This window comes from Lathyrus oleraceus, chromosome 5 (genome assembly GCF_024323335.1).
Source record: "Lathyrus oleraceus cultivar Zhongwan6 chromosome 5, CAAS_Psat_ZW6_1.0, whole genome shotgun sequence".
NCBI lineage: Eukaryota > Viridiplantae > Streptophyta > Magnoliopsida > Fabales > Fabaceae > Lathyrus > Lathyrus oleraceus.
The window spans coordinates 9032697-9057569 of NC_066583.1; the positions used below are offsets into that span (position 1 = coordinate 9032697).

At 36.1% G+C, this 24873-nt stretch overlaps 2 protein-coding genes and 2 pseudogenes across 2 annotated transcripts; 2 read left to right on the forward strand and 2 right to left on the reverse strand.

Annotated features, from left to right (window-relative positions):
• The first annotated feature begins 871 nt into the window (after positions 1 to 871).
• On the forward strand, positions 872 to 5486 carry LOC127083381 (phosphatidylinositol/phosphatidylcholine transfer protein SFH8). The gene is made up of 14 exons (XM_051023697.1): positions 872 to 1236; positions 1307 to 1610; positions 1694 to 1793; positions 2102 to 2368; positions 2461 to 2538; positions 2662 to 2763; positions 2958 to 3007; positions 3092 to 3191; positions 3303 to 3401; positions 3523 to 3636; positions 3869 to 4001; positions 4359 to 4756; positions 5047 to 5121; positions 5228 to 5486. Exons 1-14 carry the CDS (start codon positions 1203 to 1205, stop codon positions 5246 to 5248), a joined length of 1875 nt encoding a protein of 624 aa, XP_050879654.1. The 5' UTR covers positions 872 to 1202; the 3' UTR covers positions 5249 to 5486.
• A 416-nt stretch (positions 5487 to 5902) lies between these two features.
• On the reverse strand, positions 5903 to 9773 carry LOC127083382 (phosphatidylinositol/phosphatidylcholine transfer protein SFH3). The gene is made up of 13 exons (XM_051023698.1): positions 9628 to 9773; positions 9357 to 9499; positions 9022 to 9274; positions 8513 to 8612; positions 8151 to 8417; positions 7993 to 8070; positions 7681 to 7782; positions 7432 to 7581; positions 7163 to 7327; positions 6914 to 7028; positions 6475 to 6836; positions 6310 to 6387; positions 5903 to 6204 (listed from the first exon to the last, which is right to left on the reverse strand). Exons 2-13 carry the CDS (start codon positions 9400 to 9402, stop codon positions 6187 to 6189), a joined length of 1734 nt encoding a protein of 577 aa, XP_050879655.1. The 5' UTR covers positions 9403 to 9499; positions 9628 to 9773; the 3' UTR covers positions 5903 to 6186.
• A 1793-nt stretch (positions 9774 to 11566) lies between these two features.
• Positions 11567 to 12596, reverse strand: LOC127083383 (protein TIFY 3B-like; annotated as a pseudogene).
• LOC127078429 (E3 ubiquitin-protein ligase At3g02290-like) lies at positions 12395 to 13271 on the forward strand (annotated as a pseudogene).
• The last annotated feature ends 11602 nt before the right edge of the window (positions 13272 to 24873 follow it).

Genomic DNA, 24873 nt, shown 5'->3' on the forward strand with positions numbered 1-24873 from the left:
TGTGAAGTCTTCATGTTTGATCTTATTGATGATGACCTAAAGATTTGGAAAGAAGACTTAATCCAGACCTGTTTCAATCCATATGAGACCCATCATATCATCAGTATCCCTCTGTCTCAAAGATTGCTAGAAGACAATATTGTTTGGACCTGTGCTAATGATGGTTAGTATTCCGTGAAGACTGCTCATCACCTCATTGCTCATTCTGTGGTGACAATAATTGCTCCCATTATGGATGGTTTTTATGTATTATGTCTAACTTTAATTCTACTGTTGTTCGTTTTATTAGTCAGTCGCGACTTAAGTCAAGAGACTCATAACATTGTTGACATTGCCTATTCTATTGATTTTAGGATTTGGTTAGGTAATTCTCCTACTATCTACCACTCTATTTTCCCTTTCTCTATCTAATGAAGTTTTGTTTTACCATAAAAAAAAAGTCTTTACATAATAAATACGTAAAAATGACCGAAAGAGAAGGAAAGGAGAATGCATATTTAATAAAAGAATAATATAAAATTATTCTAGTAAATAATCTTTTTATTAAGGTTTAAATGACTTCATCGTGGATTTATATATTTGACTAAATTCAACTTAAATAGACTCATATACCCCCTTTATTTTTTTCATCTTGCTTTTTATTAGTATTAACTCAGAGCTCACACTCATTTAAGTCAATTATTAATAAATCAATTGATGCAATCCATTTTTATTTAATTTGAATGTTTTAAATATTTTTATACTACTACTAAGTAATAAATATGAACATTATTATGTCGGATATGTTTCCGTATAGTAAGATTACTGCTGTAATGTTTGACAAAATGTCCCTCCCAATGCCAAGGCAATGAAGAATTAACAACAACAACACTCAAATAGTCATCATTTCATTTGTAGAATTCAAAGGAAAACTCTCTGTGACGAACAAACCCTTATGATTATCTACTAAATCTACCCCCTACACACTCTGGGACCCACCTCTCTTTTTCCTTTACCCTTTCACCTCCGTCAATCAACAACAATTATTACTCTCTCTTCCTCTGTCTTTAGCTGTCTACGGCGTTAAGTAATTAAATTAAACACCCATTTCGATTATTCTTACTTTCTGCAACTAAACATTCTCCTTCAACCTTCATTTCAATCTTCTAGGGTTTCTCAACCACCGTTTCCACATTTTCTTCCTCCCAGATCTCAATTCCACAATGTCCGGACCCCTCGATCGTTTCGCAATGCCTTGTAAGTACCTTCATTCGATTTCAATTTCTCGATTCTTCTCATTGATGCTTTCAATTCTGCAATTTCTTAGGTTTTGAGGGGTTTTCCGGCAGTGATGACAAGAGAGAACGGAGATCTGATTTTGAGAACTCTGAAGATGAAAGGAGAACCAGAATTGGATCTCTGAAAAAGAAAGCGATTAATGCTTCCACTAAATTCAAGCATTCTCTTAGGAAGAAGAGTGGCAGGAGAAAGAGTGATGGACGTGTTAGCTCTGTTTCGATTGAGGATATTCGGGATGTGGAAGAGCTTCAAGCTGTCGATGGTTTTCGCCAGTCGTTGATCATGGATGAGTTGCTTCCTGATACTTTTGATGATTATCATATGATGTTAAGGTAATTCGTTGATTGGGGCTTGTGATCTTGTGATCTTGTGATCTTGTGATTGTATTTATTTTGATTTTTGTTAAATTTTTTAGATTTTTGAAAGCGAGGAAATTTGATATTGAAAAAGCTAAGCATATGTGGGCTGACATGCTACAATGGAGGAGAGAGTTTGGTGCTGACACCATTATGCAGGTAGGATGCACTTTCAATTTGGGGATTTTTATTTCATTTGTTTTCCAAAGTTATATAGTACTTTTAGGGTAGATACATTTGGATGGATGATATTGGAGAGGAGGGGGGAGCTTAATTTTCTTTTCTGAAAACTGATTTAGTGTGCTTGAAATGTTACATTATGGTGTATCGTGTTATCATCTCAATTATATGTCAAAATGTAGACATGGCCCTCTGAAACCTTTCCTTCCAAAGCCCTCGATTCAAACATTTCCTGAAGTGATTGATTGGTTGCTGCCCTTTGCCTGATATTTTGTTTTTTGCATCAGGATTTTGAGTTCAAAGAGTTAAATGAAGTTGTGAAATATTACCCACATGGCCATCATGGTGTAGATAGGGAGGGAAGGCCTGTGTATATTGAAAGGCTTGGAAAAGTTGATCCGAACAAGCTTATGCAAGTTACAACTATGGATAGATATGTAAAGTACCACGTGCAAGAGTTTGAGAAATCTTTTGCAATAAAGTTTCCTGCTTGCACTATTGCTGCCAAGAGGCACATAGATTCAAGCACCACAATCTTAGATGTTCAAGGAGTGGTATGTTGCCAATAATTATTTATCTTTGCATTAGCTGTAAACGGAAGTACTAAATCATTCAAATCATTTTTATTTTATGATTCAATTACCAGGGGCTTAAGAATTTTACTAAGTCAGCCCGGGATCTCGTCATGCGATTGCAGAAGGTCGACGGTGACAATTACCCTGAGGTGTGATATCTCATGTCCTATAGATTGCTTTTGCTATTATTTTTGATGTTACTCAGTTCTTGGAATTTTCAAAGGTGATATACCATGTTCAGTGATTACCGGTTGTTTTTTGTGCTGATACAGACACTCTGCCAAATGTTTATTATAAATGCCGGCACTGGATTTAGATTGTTGTGGAGCACTGTCAAGTCTTTTCTTGATCCCAAAACAACTTCAAAGATCCATGTATGTTGAACTCCATCTTCTAGTTATTTAAAACTCTGTTTAATTAGTCCCGTTAAGCCAAATCAATTGGTAGCTGTGCAGGGACATCTGGTGCAGGGGTGCGGGTTCGAACCCGTGACATCCCACTTATTCATCTGTTTAATTATATAGTATAAATTGCTGACATTGCTTGATGCTTGGTTGGAAATTATTAGTTTCTTGGAAACAAGTATCAAAGCAAACTACTCGAAGTAATTGATGCCAGGTACATACTGGCTTCATGATGTTTTTATTTTCTCTTGACAAATACATTCTTTAACAAACCTAACACATTGTGCACTTTATAAAGTGAGTTGCCAGAATTTCTTGGAGGTACCTGCTCATGTGCAGATGAGGGAGGCTGCCTTAGATCTGATAAAGGGCCATGGAAAAATCCTGAAATATTGAAGGTCATATTCTATTCTTGGTTGATTTTTTGATAGATATTTGCAAATGTTATACTATATACCAGTCTGACTTGTAATATGCTGACAGTTGATTGTGTTTGCAAAATTTTGTAGATGGTTCTCAATGGTGAACCACGCCGGGCAAGGCAAGTAGTAAAGGTTCTCAACAGCGATGGGAAGGTTATTGCATATGCAAAGCCTCGATACCCAATGGTAACTCTTTGCATGGCCGATTGTTACCTTGATCAAGTGGAGCCAATTTGGTGCTTCACACATTTTTCTCAATGGTCTATTTGTCATATATCACTCTCACTTATGCTACTCCCACCTACAGGTAAAAGGAAGCGATACATCTACTGCTGAATCAGGGTCAGAAGCTGAAGATATAGCTTCTCCAAAAGCAAGGAAGAGCTATTCGAACCTTAGGTTGACCCCTGTTCGTGAGGAAGTGAGTCTTGATCTGTTATACAAATTTCTATTTACTTCAGATATATAAGAATAACTAATCTGACAGGATATTGTGGTGTTGTTTGATCTACGTAGCTGATTCCATATTGTGGAAAAAGGCTTTGGCTGTTGTTGTTGTTTGTTGCCGTCCACAATATTTAAAGATATTGTGAGACGACGATGATGTAATCAAAGTATAACATTAAGATTCTCGTTCACTGTGTTTTTGTCAGGCTAAGGTGGTAGGAAAGACAAGCTTTGCTAATAACTTGTCCGGGTATGATGAATACGTTCCAATGGTAGACAAACCTGTTGATGCTGAATGGAAGAGGCAAGTATCTCTACAGAGGACTTATACCTTTAAAGGTTGGTGACTTCTTGGCATTTATTGATGCACCCTTTTGATGTATCTTCTTATTTTTCTTATTCACTAAACTTTCACCCAATTGCACAAATAGGTCTATGATGACTGTTTCTGGACTATGCGACTATAACTTAGGTTTAGCATTCATGGTTGTAAAGATTATTTATATTGCACTTAAATTTCAAAAAGGCTTTTGATGAGAGTGTCTGTTTGAGATCTAAACCATTCGTCAACTTATATTCAAGAGTTCTAGATTTTAGGAGAGTTGGTGATTGTAGGCATTGCTTAGTTTCTTGATGTGAGTTAGTATTTAATATGATTTTTTCCACAGCGAAGATTAAAAATGATTTTCAATACAGGAACACGTCCTCTTCCTGACATACAGAATACTCCAGAAGGAGTTAAAGCTCGGATTTGGGTAGCACTGACTGCCTTTTTCTTGATGGTATTTGCTCTTTTCCGTCAATTTGCTTGCCGCATTACCAACAAACTTCCAGGAATATCATCTAATGAAGATCAGAGAACTTCAGAACCAACTCTCGAGACAAGAAACATGGAAGTTCTTTCTCCATCCACCCAAGAAAATACAGAGGAAATTCTCCTTCCCTCGCTGCTTAAAAGGTTAGGTGAGCTTGAAGAGAAGGTTGACACACTCCAATCTAAGCCATCTGAAATGCCGTATGAGAAGGAGGAATTGTTGAATGCTGCTGTATGCCGGGTGGATGCTTTGGAAGCAGAGCTAATTGCTACTAAAAAGGTAGGATGTGTATTTTTGTTTAACACCAAGAAAGTGCAGTCATGGGAAACGAATTTTATGATTGCTGAGTATGTCTAAAGCATTGAAATACATCCCTTTGTCTTCTCTTTTTTCTTATTCTTTATTAATTTTAAATTTAAAACAAAAGCATGTCCAGCTTGTTGCTGATTGCATGTTGCTTTCAATGTAGTAGAATAAGTTACTGCTTGCTTGGAACCGAAAATTGTGTTTTTAAAAATTGTCTTGCCTAAGTTAGGCCCTAATATTTGATATTTCTGGATTATGAATAGGCTCTCTATGAAGCGTTAATGAGGCAAGAAGAGCTGCTTGCTTACATTGACCGCCAAGAAGAAGCCAAGTTACGGGTAAGTTGGCATCTGTATCTTAGCAAAGTAAAAATCTTCAAAAAATAAAAGGGACAATTTTCAGATTTCTGATCTCTGTTTCCTTCTTTTGTTGTGTTTCAATCAGAAAAAGAAGTTTTGCTGGTGAGGTATATGGCTCATAGAAAGATACTCCACAAATATACTCCAGTGAGGAAGATATTACTCAAATCGCGGTTGTACTAATACTTACGGAATGGCGTACCAATGATGTAACTCTATCCACTGTTTTTCAGTGTATACTATGAGTAAACTAAACAGATAATTACTTCACATGTGTGTATATCCAATATAGCATATTTGCTAGTTTGTTAAACACAAGCTCTTTAAGTTTTTGTTTGTAGCCATCTCTGTGTTTACCCTTGTATCTTGTTTGTTTTCCTGCTTATAATGTCCTCTGGTTTTTGTATATCTACTTTCTGCAGAAGTAAAACTTTGATACAAAGGGACTATGTTTTTTTAATTGTTTCTAATCCAGCAGAGCTTTTGAGGCACCTAAAAACGAACACATTGTTTGGTAGGTAGTATCACTGTCAAAAGCCAATATCTTTTATAGGATCTATTTGCAGGGTTTGGTCAAAAAGGAATATATTGGACACTATGCTATATGACATAGATGTGTTGGCTCATTATGAATTGCTGTTTCCAAAATGATGACTGCCAAAGCAGATGTGTCAGGATAAATAATTTAACTGTTATTGAGACACTGTAAGATTTATTTTAACTGTTCAATATTATAATATCAATGGCTTATATTTAAAAAAATACAGGTAAGAAAAGCAATGGCTTACATTAAGTTTGAATATTGCACATAGGCAAAGGAGTTACAATTACAATGATAATCAAAACCAAATGTTACTATGAATGGGCTTGAGACTCAATGATGTAACATATACACAATTGTCAAAATATAGCAAACTCAGAAGAATAACAATACTGTATGAAGAAGATAGGTGAATTCTGCATGCGTTCAATGGGGCTGATAATATAGATAGTCTCCAGCTTTACAAGTCTTTGGTTTTTGAAGGTCACATGACAAACAAAGTTTTACTTGTGGAAGCAGAACTGTAATCACACACAAACCCGATAAAGTTTGTGAACAAAAGCAAGAACTCGAGGAGAGTGTATAGAAGAAGAATCTTATGAAAATGCACAGCACATAATACATACCAACTTCTTCTTCTTCTTTTTCTTCTTGTCAATTTGAGCTTGAAGACCATCTTGTCTAACAAGAGCATCGTCTAGTGCCTATAAAATCAGATACATCAATTATTTAATTTAATGAATATGTAAAACATATAAAACGAGAGTAAATAGGTGTTATCACGAGGATACCTTTTTGGTTGCATCCAAGAGATTTTCTAGACTAGTGACCCTGGTTAGAGCATTATTAAGCATTTCTTCTTTTTCAGGAGGCATGACAGGTCTAGTACTGAGAACAGCAACCTTTTCTTCAAGTTCAGCCATGCGTTTCATTATGGTCATGTAGTCATTGCTTGAAATGGCAGGTGCTTTCAACATATTGCCATCATAATACACTGAGTTGCCACCATAAAGTGCTGCTTCTGTGACTTTCCTTGGCATGCTACTTGTCATGCGAAACATGGTTACAATTCCCATAACAAGGGCCATTATTCCACCGACAAATTGACTGCTAAGTTTACCAGAATTATTTTCACTATTGTTGGAGAAACAATCTGCCACCATAACAAACAATAATAAGCTCATGTTTGAATTGACTTATTTGAGTTTATTTACTATTAGTATAGAATACCTTTAGAAACTGCATATTTATCATTTTGTATTGTTTTCTTCCATGATGAATCAACTCCTTTGTCAAGTACTGGATCAAAGGAATCATACTCATAAACACCGCATTTCTTTGCAACCTGCAACACACAATATCAAAAAGATGTAGCAATTGAATTAGAAATTTCGAGTTTAATTTCATAAAGTAACGAAACTTGTTCTAGTCCTGTTTAAAAAGATAAGCAAACTAGGAAGGTGATTTCCTAAAACTTACAGCATAGGATTTGGGTGTATCCATGGATAAACAATGAACATCATGTGACTCTGGATATGCTTCTTTGAATCCCTTCTGATACACAGTTTCATCTTGTTTGATTGTTTTCTCCTCGATTCCGGATAAGGCTTTTCTCGTGCATTTTCCAACACCATTTTGAGCCAGCTAATTCATTCAAAGAAAATAATCACTACTGCTTTTCTTTGCTATATTAATGTTAATATTAACCATGTCACAAAGGAAACACATCATTTTTGCAGCAAAACTACCTTCAAGATCTCTGGATCATTCCATGGACCCTTGTCAGATAGCATGCAACCACCTTTATCTGCACAAGTACAAGTACCTCCCAAGAACTCTGGAAGTTCACTGGCATCAATGATTTCTAGCAACTTGCTCTGGTACTTGTTACCTAGCACCTGGTGAATAAATTCATTAACATGCTCAGTTCCTTGCATAGCAAGTTAACTAGAAATGAACCATTGGTACAAATTTGTAAGTGGCCTGAAAGTGCTTACATGGATTTTTGAGGTAGTTTTGGGATCAAGGAATGACTTAATAGTGTTCCACAAGAGCCTAAATCCAGAACCAGCATTGATGATGAACATACGATTCAACGACTAGATGGAAAAAAAATTCAATTAGGGTAAATTTACAAGGCCATTTAAACTATTACCATGCTTATGATACATAGGGTTGTCTTTGAGGGTGTGCAAGATGAGCTATAACACATAGCCTCAAATTTGTCACGATTAAATTGTGACTAACCTACACAGGATCTTCAAAAACTTAAGACGACCCTGATGGTAGAATAGATGAAAACCAGTTACCTCAGGATAGTTGTCACCATCAATCTTCTGGAGCCTCTGGAGGAGATCCCTTGCAGCTTTGTTCATGCTTCTAAGACCCTGAGTACCAAACATGCTATTATGTGAAACTTATTTCAATATGAACAAAATAGTTTTAAGAAGTAGAATTTTGTACTCACCACTCCTTGCACATCCAAGATAGTTGTGCTTTGATCAATGTGCTTCTTTGCTGCAATTGAACATGCAGGCAACTTAATAGCAAAAGTCCTCTCAAATTCTCGGACATGGTACTTGAGATAGCGTTCGACCGATGTTACTTGCAACAGCTTGTTGCAATCAACCTGGCCCAATCTTTCAATGTAAACAGGTCTTCCATCTTTATCAACTCCATGATGCCCTTGTGGATAGTATTTTAGAACTTCATCAAGTTCCTTGAATTCAAAATCCTTATAACAGAAGAAACAGTTTATGGTAAGATATACATAAATGGGAAAGTTATGTAAAAGTACATGAAATGAATATGGTTTCTTTTTAGCTATACCTCCATGATAGTGTCAGCACCAAACTCCTTTTTCCATTTAAGCATATCTGACCACATTTGTTTTGTTTTCTCTAAGTCATACTTTCTTGCCCTCAAAAATCTAAACCATAGTACATTAAATTATAGGTTCATTAGAGCATTGAAATCAAATCAAGCCATTAAAAAAAGCTACTCATGCTATAATCATAAAGACATAACTCAAAAATACAATATGTGTGTCTTTGATTATGCGTTGACTAATCAAAACATAGCAATTTACACTCAAATCATGTCTGACTAACGCAAACGTGATTCTAGACTATGAAGCCCTGAAATAGACACCAGACATGACACGAATATGGACACGTCGAAACTGATGCTAATTTGAAAAATGAATATAATCGTTTGTGTCGGTGTCGGGAAATGACTAGACAAACCTTTTGTTCAGAGGTGTCAGTACTATAGAGATTCTAGGAGGCAAAAATGCGGAACCAAATAGACATATGCTAATCACATGCGATAATTATTACCTTAGCATCAAATGAGGATCATCATGCTTTGAGGGTAAGAGCTCTTCCAGGATGAGTGTTTGGCGAAAAGCGTCAACAATGGTTAACTCTTCTGCATCAAAATTATCTTCAATAGAGATAGACATAACCCTGCTATGCTTCCTCCCCTTCTTGGTGAAGGAATTCTTGAACCTACTTGAGGCACTCAATGCCACCTTTTTAATAGACCCAACCCTTTTCTTCTTTTCATCCTCAGAGGACTCCATTTCATAACCTATCAAGAAAATCCTATAAATCATCATCCTTATTCCAATGATTACAACATACAAAAAATCGACGAATTCAATAAAACTCACCGAGTTTAATAGGCCGGTCAACAGGCGCAGACATGAGGTCACACATGATTGAATGAATAATATTGCAAGATAACTCGAATGATCAAGAATCAAGCACTAGCATACATATTGAGCATTCATGTGTACCTATTAATTATATATACCTTTCAACCATCATCATCAAACAACAAGAAGAAGAAGAACAAGAACATGATGCATGTTAGAAAAACTTAGAAAACAATGAAGAATGAAATGAATAGAGAATGTTAAGAGAAGAGATAGGGATAGGTACCTTTGACAAACAAGAATGTAGCTAGGAAGGGGTTTGAAAAGGAAGAAGAAAATGCAAATATATCAACAGAAAAAGCGGGTGTATTGAAAGAGTCTTTTGTTATGTTTGATTTGGTGTTTGCGAAATGCATGCCACTCCGTTCATTCATAATCTTACCAACTCATCAAATATAAATATTTCTCACAAGTTTATTTTAAGAAATTAAATGTTAGACAAAACAAGTTATAAATATAAAAATAGTGTGTGATTAATTGATCTCTTCAAATTTACTGCCAACAAAAAAAGTCAGCTGTTATATGATGCTCAACCACTATGTCTAGATATTGATGGCTCCTACAACTTGCCAAAATGAAAATGCACGTCTAACATTGTTTACAACAGGGATTCAAAATATATTAATTAACAAAAAAAGGGACTTGTCATCAAGAATTAGCTTTGAGAATCATTAACACAAAACTATCACTTAAATAATATTAGTTTTTTTTCTTTTAAAGTAATTTTGTTTTCAAATGATTACCATAATCTTCACTTTTCTTAAAGAACAAACCCTCCACGTAAATATTCTTTGGTTTATCTTTCATTGGATAACCGAGTTGACGACGAGCTAGGATTGAGTTGTAACTAATGTCTCTTTTTGTACCAAGAAGAGGTACATTAGAAAACCTTCCACAACTATCAATGATACTAACTCCATCATAGTCACGACTATACCAAACAATATCTGAATGTGTGAGCGACGTAATCTTCAGTGACCACAAAAGACCATCCTTAAGATCCCAAAAAGCATGAGACCTAGGCAAGTGAGAAATAAACCACTTGTACAACATAGGCATGCAACATGTAATCATTCCTCCGTTATAAGAATTCCTCAGATGAACAGAATGATAGGCATCAACAAACAAAGTAGGAACTGGATTTCCTATTTGTCATACCCCGATTTTGGCCCTGAAATTTTTTCCCATCGATCGGTCATTTGCATTTCTCTTCATGATCATTTCATGTTTAGACTCCTCACTTCATATTGAAAGATCTTTTATTCATGTTACATTCATTTCATTCATGCATGGTTAAATTAATTTTCCACATGTCTTCTGTTCAACTACGCCTTTGATGGCCTTAGAGCAACGTCGAGAAGTGCAACATCTAGGACATGAGAAATTTTACTCTCTAGTGGTCTCAAGGACGGTAAAAGAAGCACGCGAGCTTAATATGACTAAGAATGATGGATTTTGTTGGGCTGGAAGAAAATGGACAATTTGGATATACATCAATTTATGGAGAGTTACCCAAGTTTGATTTAAAAAGGAATAAAACTTCATCGGTTTACTCAGCCGCATCAAATAGGCCTTGGGAAACCATACTTTGTGGGTCATCACATGTCTAAACTCTACATTCTAGCTGTTGCATGTGGGCATGGCACTTAATGGTAACTGTTTGTATGCTTATAGCTTAAGCAGCACGAGAGTGGGCAACCAATGTACCGCTCTAAAATTTTGTTTTGCCAGTTGCTTAAAGTTATATATGTTTCTTTGGTATCTCTTGGATGAAAATTTTGACAATAGCAAATGTGGTTGACCGGCGAAATTGGTGGCGCTGCATGAGGGCTGTGCGATTCATGGTTACGCTGTTAGGAGAGAAATTGGTTTGTGTGATGATGTTTTTGAGACAACCCTTTTGGATATGAATTATAAATGTGGTGGTATTGGATTAGCTGCCTCGGTTTTTACCAAGATGGATGCTCGAAAAACAACAAATGTCGGTTCTTGGAACACTTTCATAGCTGCTTATCTTCAAAATGGACAGGCTTTTGAAGCTTTCGACCTTTTTCGTCAAATGATATGTAGAAGTGTTTTGTCTAATTTGGTAACATTGGCCAATGCTATTCTGTGTTGTGGTGAATTGAATTATTTTCGTCGAGGGATGAGTATTCATGGATACATGATCACAATGGAGGCATAATTAATTTACAAGAAAAAACAATTTAACATGTGTGATCCAAGCAGAAAGCGTTCTTCCTAGACATGACCAGAGACATGCAATTTCCAAGTCATACTTCTTACAATTTCAGGTTCAGTAGTGATGTCTTCAAAACATGAAAAATAACAGTTACATTAGTTTATGCAGTAGTTCTACATGCATACAGACAGAATACAACATATAAAGTATTATGCTCAAGAGGCGGATATAGTTGGCTGAAATTCTTCATTTGGTCCCTTCAACGAAACCGAATCAGGCGAATTCTCAGAGTGGAAGTTGTTCTCCATGTTGTCAGCCACCTTCATTTTTCGGCAAAGACGGATAAGGAAAGCAGAGTGCCTGCGGTGAAGTGACATTATCAGCAGCAGCAACTGGAGAAGGTGGGCTTGAAGGAATCGGTGAAGGAAAAAGAGATTGTTTCATGGTATTCTTCGCTTCCGTAGACTTGGCGGCAGCAGCAACCAGGAGCATTATTCCTTGCATCTGTTAGTAAATTATAGAAAGTCAAAATATGATTTTGATTGTTTCTGTAATCATCTCAAAGTGCAGCATAGGGCTACCTTTTCTGCTGGAATTCCGTTATAGCTACAAATATTCCCGTTATAGAAGATGGTAAGCTGATTTGTATCAGGAAATATCTCGTTCATTCTCAACCTTCCACCACGTACATGTGACGCATCACGCCGTCAATACCCTGCAACGAATCCATAACAAAATCACAACATCAACCAAATCATGATCAAAAAAGGCTTTGTAATGGTTAATGTTTTAATGGAAACTTTTACCAAATCTCACTGCTGGAACTAGATGGGCAATTGTTATGTCTTGTGGAGTTGGATTCTCAAACCAGTTTAATGGAACAAATTTTGGTTTTGATACAATTTGTAAGGTGAGTTCTCAACTTCTCAATAGTGTCAGTACCGGACAGCCCTCCATTTTGCGATGCCAAAGGTTTTGATAGCCACTGTAGCAACCACTCAATGTTGTGAAATCTGCAAGTGCAATTACAGAAAAAGTTATTTGAAAAGAAGACTTGGCAGTGGACATCAAAGAGTTTCCTCCATACCGGTTAGCTGAAATAAGAAGATTAAGTGAAGACTACAAAAAGAAAGAGAACAACAACAAAATACGGTATCGCTTCAATTTCGCAGTTTCATAGAACGGCATGTGTCCCAGTTGTTTGGTACAAAATCTTTTGAATGCGTGTGCATCAATATTCCGAAGAGGCAAAGCATTTTCAACTTCTTCATCTCTTCACAGAACAACATCCATGACATCTGCAGCGTCACTTGATAATTCTCTATCGGACATGTACCGTTCTCCTCCAAGGCCCTTACCATATGATGCAGAGCCTCTAAACTCCGCAGACAAGTGGAATGAATGTGCTCGAAAAGATGAATTGAAGATATACCGTTCAAAGTCTGCATCAAGAGCTTCCATCAGCAAAATATACACCTGGAGTTGGGTTTGTTTTCACATCATCACCAAAAGAAGAGGATATCTGTCCAACTTGCCTTGAAGAATACACTAAAGAGAATCCCAAGATAATGACGAAATGCTCTAGTCATTTTCACCTTAGCTGCATCTATGAATGGATGGAGAGAAGTGACAATCGTCCAGTTTGTGGAAAGGAGATGGAATTCAATGAGACAATATACTCTTGTTAATCTGGAGATGGATAAAGGCAACATCTGAAGATAGTGGTCAGGCTGCAGTGAAAAGAAAAATCCCTAAGAATCAGAGAGAATTTGAATTTGAAGTCAGTATTCTAGGAATAATTCAACACAAAAATACCGTGTATCCCGTGCTTGGGATGAATCTACTGATCTGGAAACTATTAACACGCAGCAAGTTCATTCAAGCACTTCTGAAAATGCCACGAATTTATCTTCGGATGTTCATGGTTTGCCCGAAGCTTCGGTATCGAATGCTGAGATCAAGCCAAATGATTCACCTTATCATAATGGTGTTGAACACGCCCATGCTGCATACCTCAAACCTACAGGTTTTGTCTCCAAACAAGACAAATGAATATGCACATCAGTCTAGTAACAATAACCGTTAAACCATGTTATTGAACCACTACAATCATGTCAAGATTTGGAACATGAGAAATGACAAACCTCCAAAACAATGCCAAACCAACTCAACCATGTCAACCGAAACTGCAACCTGAGCTGTGATCAAAACCGGAAATGCTTTTGGAATCTTCAATGTTTTACTGCAGTAACAAAATAAGGCAATCAGTAAAGCGTTGAAAATTCAAGAAAGTTCCCAAATTGGAATTGGGACAAAAAGCGATCAGAAAAGCATATGTTCAGCAAAAAAAAAAACCTAAGGGAATCCGGATTCCACTCAGAAGAAAAACAATATCATAAGCTAGAAGGATTCAGGAAGAACCTTACTTACGCGTTCGTTGGTCGATCCAGCTGCAATTGGTTAGTTCCATTTTCGATCCATCTTTTCTTTGATGTAGCTTCATGGTTCCTTGCATGTTCTTGTTGTGTTATGTTTGTTGAATTTTGGTTGATATTCAAAAGAATGAGATCTTTGAGAAAGAAGGTGGGTTTTGTAGAAAAGGGAATCAGATATCATCCGTGGCTATTTTCAAAAAGATATTTGGCTTTTGTTTTAAATGCCAGGTGGTATTTGGAACGACACTTATTAAGATCCACAAAACCCAATGCATAATCTCTTCGTTTTGCTGTATCATCATTTATTATTAGTTTCTTTTTCTATCTTTTTTCATCGTGACCAAGACAGCCATGCGGCTAGGTCACGCTATCCCTTGGCCTTCCATCATCCCTTTTGCGTTGGGCCGAGAATCCGGAATGGGCCTCCACCGACCCGGGTCTGAGGTTTCGTTCGTGGGCCTTTTTCTTTTTTTTATTTATTTGAAATTCCTTCATTTAATTTGTATATTATTATTGTTGGATGAAGATTTATTCCAACCAATCGCCTTTGGCCTGGTGGTTGAGACTCCTCCCATCTCCCATTAGGTCACCAGTTCGATTCTGGGCTTAGGCATGCTGTTCTCATTTTATTTATTTATTTAGACTTAATATCAATTGGGTTAATTAGATTAGTACTTTAGATTTTGTAGGATATAATTAGAAATTTAAATTAGATTTAGGTTTGGAGTAAAATACTGATTAATTAGGTTTTTTAATTTTGATTTAGTTTAATTAGGTTTAATTAGGGTAGTCCAATAGTTTCCTATTTATTAGTTTTTTTTTTTTTTTTTTTTTTTTTTTTTTAGTTTTTTTAAATTCTTTTTTTAATTTATCTTAGTTTTTATATTTAAGTTAGTTCTAAAATAATAATTAATCCTAAGTGGTCTAGTGGAAAGGGTTGGTTTTCTAGAGCTTTAGTGTGTAGTGGGTTCAATACTCCTAGGTGTAGTTTTTCATTCTTTTAATATTTCTTTAATATTTCTTTTATATTTATGCTTTATTATTCATATTTTTTTATTATTCATTGTTTAATAATATGATTTGTTTTTTCTTTTAATTGCATCATGCATGCGAAACCACTTGAAAACTGAAAAAAAATCATAATTTTCTCGATTTAATATCGAGCCCTTTTTTTCAAACCCGTGTAAGTCGATTGCTTTTTAAGCATCGCCATCAACCCCACATAGCTTACTCTTGGGCTTTCTTACAATGAGCCGGTTCTCTTGCACTTACACTCATGCATTATTTGTTTTGGTCCGATTTAATTATTTCATGATTGTTTTAATCCCCATTTGACAAATGTACCCCACTCCCCCGATGTGTAATAATCTTGTACTATTTCATTTCTTTATTTGTTTGACTATTTAGCTAGATACTAACACAAGATTAAAATCCACCAATTTCAAAAAAAATACAAAAAAATATGACTCGATCCAACGTCGAGTATTTTCTCAATAAACGAACCAACTCATTTCTCCCTCCTATTCCATCCCATTTCAAAACTTCATCAAATGCTTGATCCAACGTCAAGCCATTTTTCATAATAAAAACTCAAAAAATATTAATTCATATCCAAGACTTTTTTCAATAAAGATGGAAATGGAACGTGGTGTATACCACGCACTCCTGAGACTAGGATTCGAGATGTATATCTCGCCAATCCTAGTTCTCGCCATCATCCAAATTCATCCACTTTGTTCTCTCAAACACTTATCCAAATTTCTCTTAAACGTCCATCAACACTTGATCTAGGTCAAGTTATTTTCACAACAAAAACCAAAATACTTAATCTCTATCTTAAACACTTTCAATAAAGATGGAAATGGAACATGGTGTATACCATGCACTCCTGAGGTTAAGATTCGAGACGTATGCCTCGCCAATCTTAACTCTCGCCATCGTCTAAAATTGTCAATGCGGTTTCTTCAAACCCTTTCTCAATCAAATTCCAAAATACTTAATTCCTATTTTAACTTTTTTCAATAAAGATGGAAATGGAACATGGTGTATACCATGCACTCCTGAGGCTAGGATTCGAGATGTATATCTCGCTCATCCAAGTTCTCGCCATCACTCAAAATACATCCAACCAATCAAACTCTTTCTCGCCGCCGTGCGATTAATCAAAAACCTTTTTCATAAACGAAAGGTATCTTGTCTTAAGTGATACAAAACAATGTTTCGGCCACGATTGTTGAGTAGAGATAAATGACGCTTTTCCGAATGTAGATTTATAAATCCGTTCGATGTGTGGTATGCGTCCACTCCTCATCTGTTTTGGGTAAAACGATGTTTTTGTCGATTAATACAATATAGCTTTCGCTAAAATCGACCAACAAACAAACATTTTTCTACCCAGAACTACGTAAGCCTTGATTTCTCTTTTGAGATACGTAGGAGCAGGATTTTTAAATCTTGTCAGGCCCACTAATAAAAAAACTTAGGTTTAGTCCTTCGTTAAAAAAATCCAAAAACATTTTCCTCTCTTTTACTCTTTCTTTCCCACCTAATAACCGAAAAGCCTAACATTTTAACTAACACTAACGCACACAACTGACCTAATGGTTCCCGTTGAGTACAACGGACGTGAGGGGTGCTAATACCTTCCCCTTGCGTAATCGACTCCCGAACCCTGATATTGGTTGCGATGACCATATCTTATCCTTTCATTTGTCTTGGGTTTTATCGATATTTCCCCTTTCCTTTTTAGGAATAAATAAAGTTCGGTGGCGACTCTGTTCAGTCCATCATTGCGAGCGTGCGATCGCGCTTCGCTTTGAAGTCGTATCCCCATTTTTTCGAGGTGCGACACTATTAAGAAGATCTTGATGGCATCCATGGCAAAGAAGTCATCAAAACTAGGAAAGAGGAACAATCCATAGATAAGTAGAGCATAAACAGCCTCAAACGCATCCACACTCCCCATTCTAGCAAAATAATGAGCTTTATTCATTAGAAACTTAGCTGTCAAACCAAGCATTTTTCCTTTTGTGGTCGTGTGATCCCTGATCTCTGACATCTTCAAGTGAGTAGCCTTTGCAATGTCTTGATCTTTGGGATCTTCCTCCAGACCAGAAAATGGAGCTTGACTAGAAATAGGCACACCAAGAAAATGAGAGTATTCTTCAGTGTTGGCATAAGCTGATAGTCAGGGAAAGTGAAACAGTGACACACGGGATCATAAAATTGAATCAAAGTAGAAAGAAGTCCATCTGCCATGTTGATCTTAAAAAGAGAGAGAAAACGCCCATATCTTTTGTTGAAGCCTATGTGTCAACAACCAAAGATATCAATATTCTTAGTTCTTCTAACTTAGGACTCTTGAAAGTGTACTTTTGAGTATTTTTCCTTCTAAAATCCATGATAAACCTAATGTTTGCAACAAAAGTTCCTAAGTTCCTTGAAAACTTTGTTAGAAAAAACGATGTTTATGATACACGGATGCATGAATGCACAAACACACAAACAAGGGTCACACACAAATAGGGTTCAAAGGTTCGACATCACGAGCATGAAGTCATGGGTCTAACCATCCCAAATAGGTATGTACTATGGGCTTATTTTGTACCTGTACAAAGGGTTCTACAAAGGTTTCAAAAAATCATTGGCCCATCTTTCAGATATTATCAACACGTCAATTACTCGGGAATTAATAATATTCTCAAGAGAATCTCATTTGAGTGTAGTATCACGTATCAATTATTTCAGATTTACACCCTCATAGTCATCGCACTACATCCTAAAGGCCAAATGGGGTAAAGAGGTTACTAAGGTCCCCAGCATCCCAGGTTACCCAAATAAACATAGCATGTGTTTTCACAATTGCTTGATCAACAATACTAATTATAAAGGGAACCTCCACATGAGTGGTGTATTCTCAAGTCAGGTTGTTCGGGATTAAACTCCCTATAAGCCTTCTTGACTATACCACATCCTATCTTATTTATGTACACTTAAGTCCGAGTTAGGACTTACCTCACCACACAATGGATCATCCAAAGCAAAAAATCCAAACAAATAAGGTAAACAACTAATAATAATAACACAAATATAATCAAAATAGGCTTAACCCTCTTACAACACTATCCCCAGTGAAGTCTCCATTTCTGTCGCGGTGAGAATTAGATATCAAGCTATTGTATTAACTTGAACCACAAAATATTGAATGTTCACCACCGAACTTTAATTTATCCAAGGGAAAGGGAAAAGATCGAATAAAACCCTAATTGTGCAATGTAAAAACAATGCAAAGAGATCTAAGGTTCGGGGGTTGGTTATACTAAGGGAAGGTATTAACATCATAAGTATCTATAGTATACTATAGGAACCTTTTGAAAGTATTTGTGTTATGTTATTGTTTGTTTACTATTGTTTGGAAATGTTTTATTGGGAAATACCTAAAGGTTTTATTAAGTTTGTTCTCCAAAACTTTGCGGTCATGTGCCTACGTATCCTTATAAGGATGGAATCAGAGCAATCGTAGTTCACATAACTAAGGGTGAAAGAACACTTGATAATGATCAAGGTTCCAAAGGGGGAAGAAAGTGTTCATAACAAACACACTTACAAGAGTTACAAACTCTTAGTTAAATCTATGTTGAAAGTGAAAATGACTCTAACAAGGTCAAAGGGGAACTAGGGATTTCTAAACTACCTATGACATTAAGTCAATAAAGAGTTCTTGTAGCGGTAAACTCATGATCATCAAGCTATGGATAAGCTAGAGATTAATAAAACCAGAGTCGCCACTGCGCTTTTGTTATTTCCAAGGGAAAAGGGAAAAAGTACGAACAAAACCCAAAAGTAAGAAGTTTTCAAATCAAAACTAATAAAATGTCAAAGATTACAGGTAAGGGGGTTGGTTACACAAAGGGGAAGTGTTAGCACCCAAAGTGTCCTAGGGAGCCCTTTTTTGTGTGCATATGTATTTTGTACAAAAATGATGTTTACAAACAAATAGAGTGAGGGGATGAGAAAAGAATTCATTAATTATATTTTTGTGTTTGATAAGACCTTCAGACTTGTGCCTACGTACCAACATAAAAATGAGGGATCAAAACCCCGTAGTTCCTGATACAAATTTCAAAGTGGATGCATTGCTTTTAACAAAATTTAAGTTTGAAAGGCACAAAGGCCTAAAAATGGTTTGAATGAGTTAGTTCTTTTTGGCTTTTTGAAAGTTTAAGTCAAGTATAATTAAGTTCATTTACAAGTTTGATTAAGAAAAGAAGTTTGAAAATGCAATGGCATAAGGCCAAAGTTTCTAGTTTGCAAAGTGGTCAAAATTTAGAAAAATAACAAGTTCAAGCAAAGAAGTTTTAAGAAGGAGGGAGATATTTTGAAATTAAAGAGATAAGGAGGATATGAAGAGACTAATCCTATGCACAAAATTAAAAGTTAAGAGTTGAAAAGATCTGACCGATGTGTAGCAATCCAATAGACAAGAATGTCAACAGAAACCCAAATTCCCTTGGATATTAGAATCAAGCAACAAACAATGCATACAATATTAACTTGAAGAGCAAGACATCAAATAAAGATAGCCACATCCAATCTTTAGCCATTCCATGATCTTCTTCAAGTTTGCCCATGTAACAGATGAACTCCACAAGTAACAGGTTTAAAATAACAACTTCACAATGATCATGTTGCAGATGAACTCAAAGGGTTCTTGAATGATGTATCAGATGAAGTTTCAAATTGCAAGCACTTGGTTTCACAAAAGTTGGCATTGGCCAAGTCCTTTAGCATAGGGAGGTTGCCTAGATTCTAAGTCCAATTGGTCCAAGATCAAGTCAACAGTCCACACAAGTTTTTTTAGGGTTTTTTGTTCTTATTATGTACATTAATGGTCCAAGGTCACATAAACAAATAAAATATACACAAGCAAGATATATTACACAATATGGTCCAAATGGACAAAGGGAAAATTGCACTAACATAAACAATTAGAATGGTATGAATAATGGCAAATGGATAGAACTTAAAAATTAAAGTGCATTAAAAATAAAGAACTTGAAATTAAATGTTAGTTGTTAATGAGGTAGAAGTTAGTATTGTTTTGCTTTTGCTCTTCATTTTAAGTCATTCTTTGGAGAACACTTAACCCACTTATCACAAGCATGAATCCTTGAACCAAGACATCTTCCAAAGGAAGGAAAAAAGGCCAAGTTTTCACACAATACCATGAAAGACGGGAGACTTACAATCTCACTAACTAGAATACTATGCCTTTTTGTGTCACAAATTTAGCGTTATGTTAAGCAATCGTAATTGGACTTTTGTAGAAGTCACAACTATTTGAGGTCGGGCAATAGAATTTTGGTGTTAATGCATGTTAGAGACATAGTATAGTGGACTATGTTCATGCAACATACCACACACAAAAAGGATATGCAAAAGAGGTGGCCTAATCTCATCCATACTTATGTTGATTTTACAATCAACTAGCCTTAGGACTTAGAGATATCATAGGCCAAATGAGATGAATGCATAAAGAATAGGGATGGAATGGATCAAAACTCAAATTGGTCAAAGGAAGACTTTTACCAAATTAATATCATCCATTCATTTTGGGAGATGGAATGTACATTCCATCAATCTCCTAAATCCAATGATATTAACTTGACAAAGTCAAATCAACCTTGACCAAGGCCCAACAACAAGAGTCAAACTCATACAAGTCATCACAATAGGTCAACACAATCAATTGGCATTTATTTAAATTAAAAAAATACTAAAATTATACATTTAAATTAAATATGGTTTTTCAAATTCCTAAAACCTCATAAAAACACTAAAGAAATGACCATGAGACTTATCATAGGTCAAACAAGGTCAAAGGACCTGGGAGAAAAAATTTCAGAATTTTTAAAGACTTAAAAGTATTTTTAAACAATTAAAAACAATCACAAAATCAATTAAATTATGAAAAATATTAATAATGATCCAAAAAATAATTTTAATTCAAAATATGAAAGAGGAAATTATTTAAATTTTTTTTGGTGAAACTCTCATATTTTTTGGATCAATATTAAAATTAATATGAATTAATGAAAATAAGCTAATTAAAATAAAAATAAGAAAATAGCAAAAAACGTGAACCACTTGATCTGCCTCATTAATTGAGGTGGCAGATCAAGTGGTGAGAAACGCGCGTTCCATGGTACACGCTAGTCAACGCGGCACACACTTGGTCATTACAAGCAACGTCCCTGATTAAAATTTTTTAAATCCATCCAATGGCTCAGAACACTTCCAACTCATCGTTGGAGCCAAAGACCGGTTATCTTCTCCGATGACCCTGGCGAACTGGTTCTTTCATCACCATAACATAAATGAAAAAGGAGGACATGATCTGAAAGATAAAATGGTGTAGATCACGAATATTACCTCAATTTTAACTAACTCCACATATATAGAAAGATATGAGGAGTTGAATTTTGAGGTGTGTCAACTGAGTTGCTTCGATTTGACCTCTAAGCAACTCAATCTTCTTGCCTACATTGCTAGGACTTCAGACAACCAAACATCCAAGAGAATTGGTGAGAATTGAGTGAGAATCAAAGAGATGAAGTTTTCTGAAAATTACCTTCAATGCTGTGCAGAACTTGATGTTGCTTACTTCAAACACAATCTAATCACACTTGAGAAGCTTGCAGGAAGTGATTAGCAAGGGTGCAAGGCTTTGGATCCTGGGTTTTTTGAATCTCCAACAATTGAGATTCAAACTCAATTTTCAAATTGAAAATTCTCAAGTTTTCCTTTAGAATGAGAGGGTTTGAATTAGGGGTAAAGCTGGTGCGCAATGGGTGTTTGAATTGAGCACAGAGGTCATGTATTTATAGAATGAGGGAGTGATATTTGCACACTTGAAATTTTGTCCAAATTTAGCAATGTGAATGACACAAGTGCATAGGCATGTACAGGCCCATGAGGCAATGCATTAAGGTCCAAAATTAATCATGTTGAAGTCTGAATGAAGCTTGATTGGCAAGGCAATGTGAAATGAAGTTTGTACATTTGATTTCCTCCAATGATGTAGCTCTGTTAAAGCCATGCGCAGCCCTAGCAAACCTCATCCAAAATGCATGAACTTGGGTTCTTTGGAAAGCTTGGATCAAGGGGGACAAGTTTGATGTTGAACACTTTTTCATTTGGAGCTTGGATCATGGTGAATTTTGAGGTGGAAGTTTGGAAATTTCAACATGTTGAAAAAATTTCTAAGTGTCAAGCCATATATCTCAATATTCCACCTTACCTAACTTTTTATATGAGCTTCAAATGAGAAAAGTGTCTTCATCAAAGTTATATATCTTTCAAATAACTTCAAAATGGTCACCAATTTCATGTCATTTAGATTTAGAATGATAGAGTTATGCATTTTTGAAGTTTGGAAAAATCACTTGTTCAATGGTATAGGTCAAAAATGACCTATAATGTATCCTCATAGCACATGCTCATAAAAGTTGAATTTTCTTCCACTCCAAACATAAAAGTTGAATTAGACATATTGAATTTGATTGTGCAACTTGGAAATATTTCATATCATAAAAATTGAGCAAGTTATGGCCTTGGGAAGTTGACTTTCAAATTAGGGTTTAGACAAAATGACCTATAATGTTTCAGCATAGAAGATGATTTTCCAAGAAAAACTAGCTCTAGGTCTAAACATGAAAGTTGTTTGAAATGTCACGTAGAGTAACTTTGATCTTGGAATCATTTTCATATGTGTAACACCCCAAAATTTGCCCTCCTCATTCATTCATTCATTTTTAGGTCATTTAACATTTCATATTGCATTTCATCATGTCAATCAGAATCAGATCCAAGAAACTTTATTTAAAAAAAAACGGAAAAACGAAATAAAATAAAATAATAATAATAATAATAATAAAAATGATAATAATAATTAAATAAATAAATAAATAAAATATAATAGAAAAATCTTGGACTTGGACCTCTCTCATTTGAGCCCAAAAAGCCATGAAAATCAGGTTATAAAAGAGGGAGAACAGACCAAAAAAGGAAGAGAAGCAAAACACTCTGAGGTTTCCTTGGAACAAGACCCTGGACAAAACCTGGAGAGAAACCTAGACAGAGAGAGTGAGAATTAATCTGCAGCAACCTCCAGGCAACTCTGAAAGGTTCATTCTGACTCACACACTTTCAGCTCAAACAAACCCTAACATTGGTTTGCAAACCTCACGGGTGCAACTCAATTTCAATCAAGCTCTCCAATCAGGTTTGCCCTTATTCCCATTACCTTTGTGCTTTGAAGTTGAATACTCTGAATGTTTGAGGTATGATGGATGAATTTCATTAGGTTTTTGCCCACGGGTTCATAATTATGTATGAATGTATAAATAATGCCTTGAATGCTTAATCGTTTAATTTCTGAAGTGTATGCCACAGGATTTGAGATTTTTGAAACCATACTGTTATCCATGAAAAAAATGCTTATCGTGTTTCACTAACCCTTTTGTTGAGTTTTTGTGAAGGCTCACATGACTTTTGCAGGGATAGCTCGCTGGATATTCCACTTTGCTTGTGGGATACCATTTGGGAGATTTATTCTGATTGCCTTGTTGGCACGTTTACTTTATACATGTTTGTTTTGTATGTGTTTGTATCCCCACAGGTAGCGCGGTTCCTTCGTCAAGGACTGCCTTTTTGCATGAGCATCCCTAACCCTACCAGCTCATTGGTTTTTCTTCTCCTAAGAACATGTTAACTCCTTCTACTACAGGCGAGTAAGTCTCCAAAGGTCGAGCATCCGGTAGATTGCGTAGTAACGTCGTTCGTCCAAAACCCAATCCATAACCCCGTAGTTAGCCAAACTACGGCTTGCTCTGATTCTCATTCCAGATGAGATACGTAGGCATAAGACGCGATGTCTTAGCGAGCACAATTACCCTTAACCCCTAGGAAGACGAGCTACGAAGACTCTGATTCTCATATTCAGATGAGATACGTATGCAGTGGATGCGACATCCGTGCGAGTCATTTTCTTTTGACCCCTTTTTTTTAGTAAATAACACATTAGATAAACCCACACCCTTTAGACAAGAACTACAAAAGTGGATCCCGTAGAGTACTACGGATGGGTAGGGGTGCTATTGCCTTCCCTTCGCATAATCGACTCCCGAACCCAAGATTTGGTTGCGAGACCCTGTCTTGTCCTTTCCTTTTTCCAGGTTTACTTCGAGCGTTTCCTTTCCCTCCTTTGGAATAAATAACGCACGGTGGCGACTCTCCTCTCTTTCTTCGCCGGTTTTTTTTTTCGCATTCCATTTTTCAGGTTGCGACAGCTGGCGACTCTGCTGGGGACCCGGTTTCCCTAAGCGAGTCCCTCCTAGCTTTTGTAGGTTGTTTGTTTATTGGGTGTTTATTCTTTTGTACAGTTATTTATCTTTCAACATTTACCTGCTTTATTGCATTGTGTACATATGACTGTCGTATCTGCTGGTTCTGTTTGTGAGATGAGTTCTATACCCGAACTCGAGTGCACTTAGGATAGGAGAATGACATAGTCTTGTTGACTTGTGTGGAGTTATTCCTTAGCAAGTTGACTTGCAAGCCCATTCACTTGGTGGAGGTCATATTGGGATCAATAATGTCACACAAGTAAGTTATGGTTAGACATTACTTTTTCCAATATAGACCTTAGAAGCCAAGGACCTTAGTTTACCAAACCCATCTTGGCCTATTCGTAGGACGTAGTGCGAAAGTCGTTCAAGTGTAAGATTTGATACGATTGTTACGCGATACTACACTCATAAGAGTCTCTCTTGAGAATATTTTTGGAATACGAGTA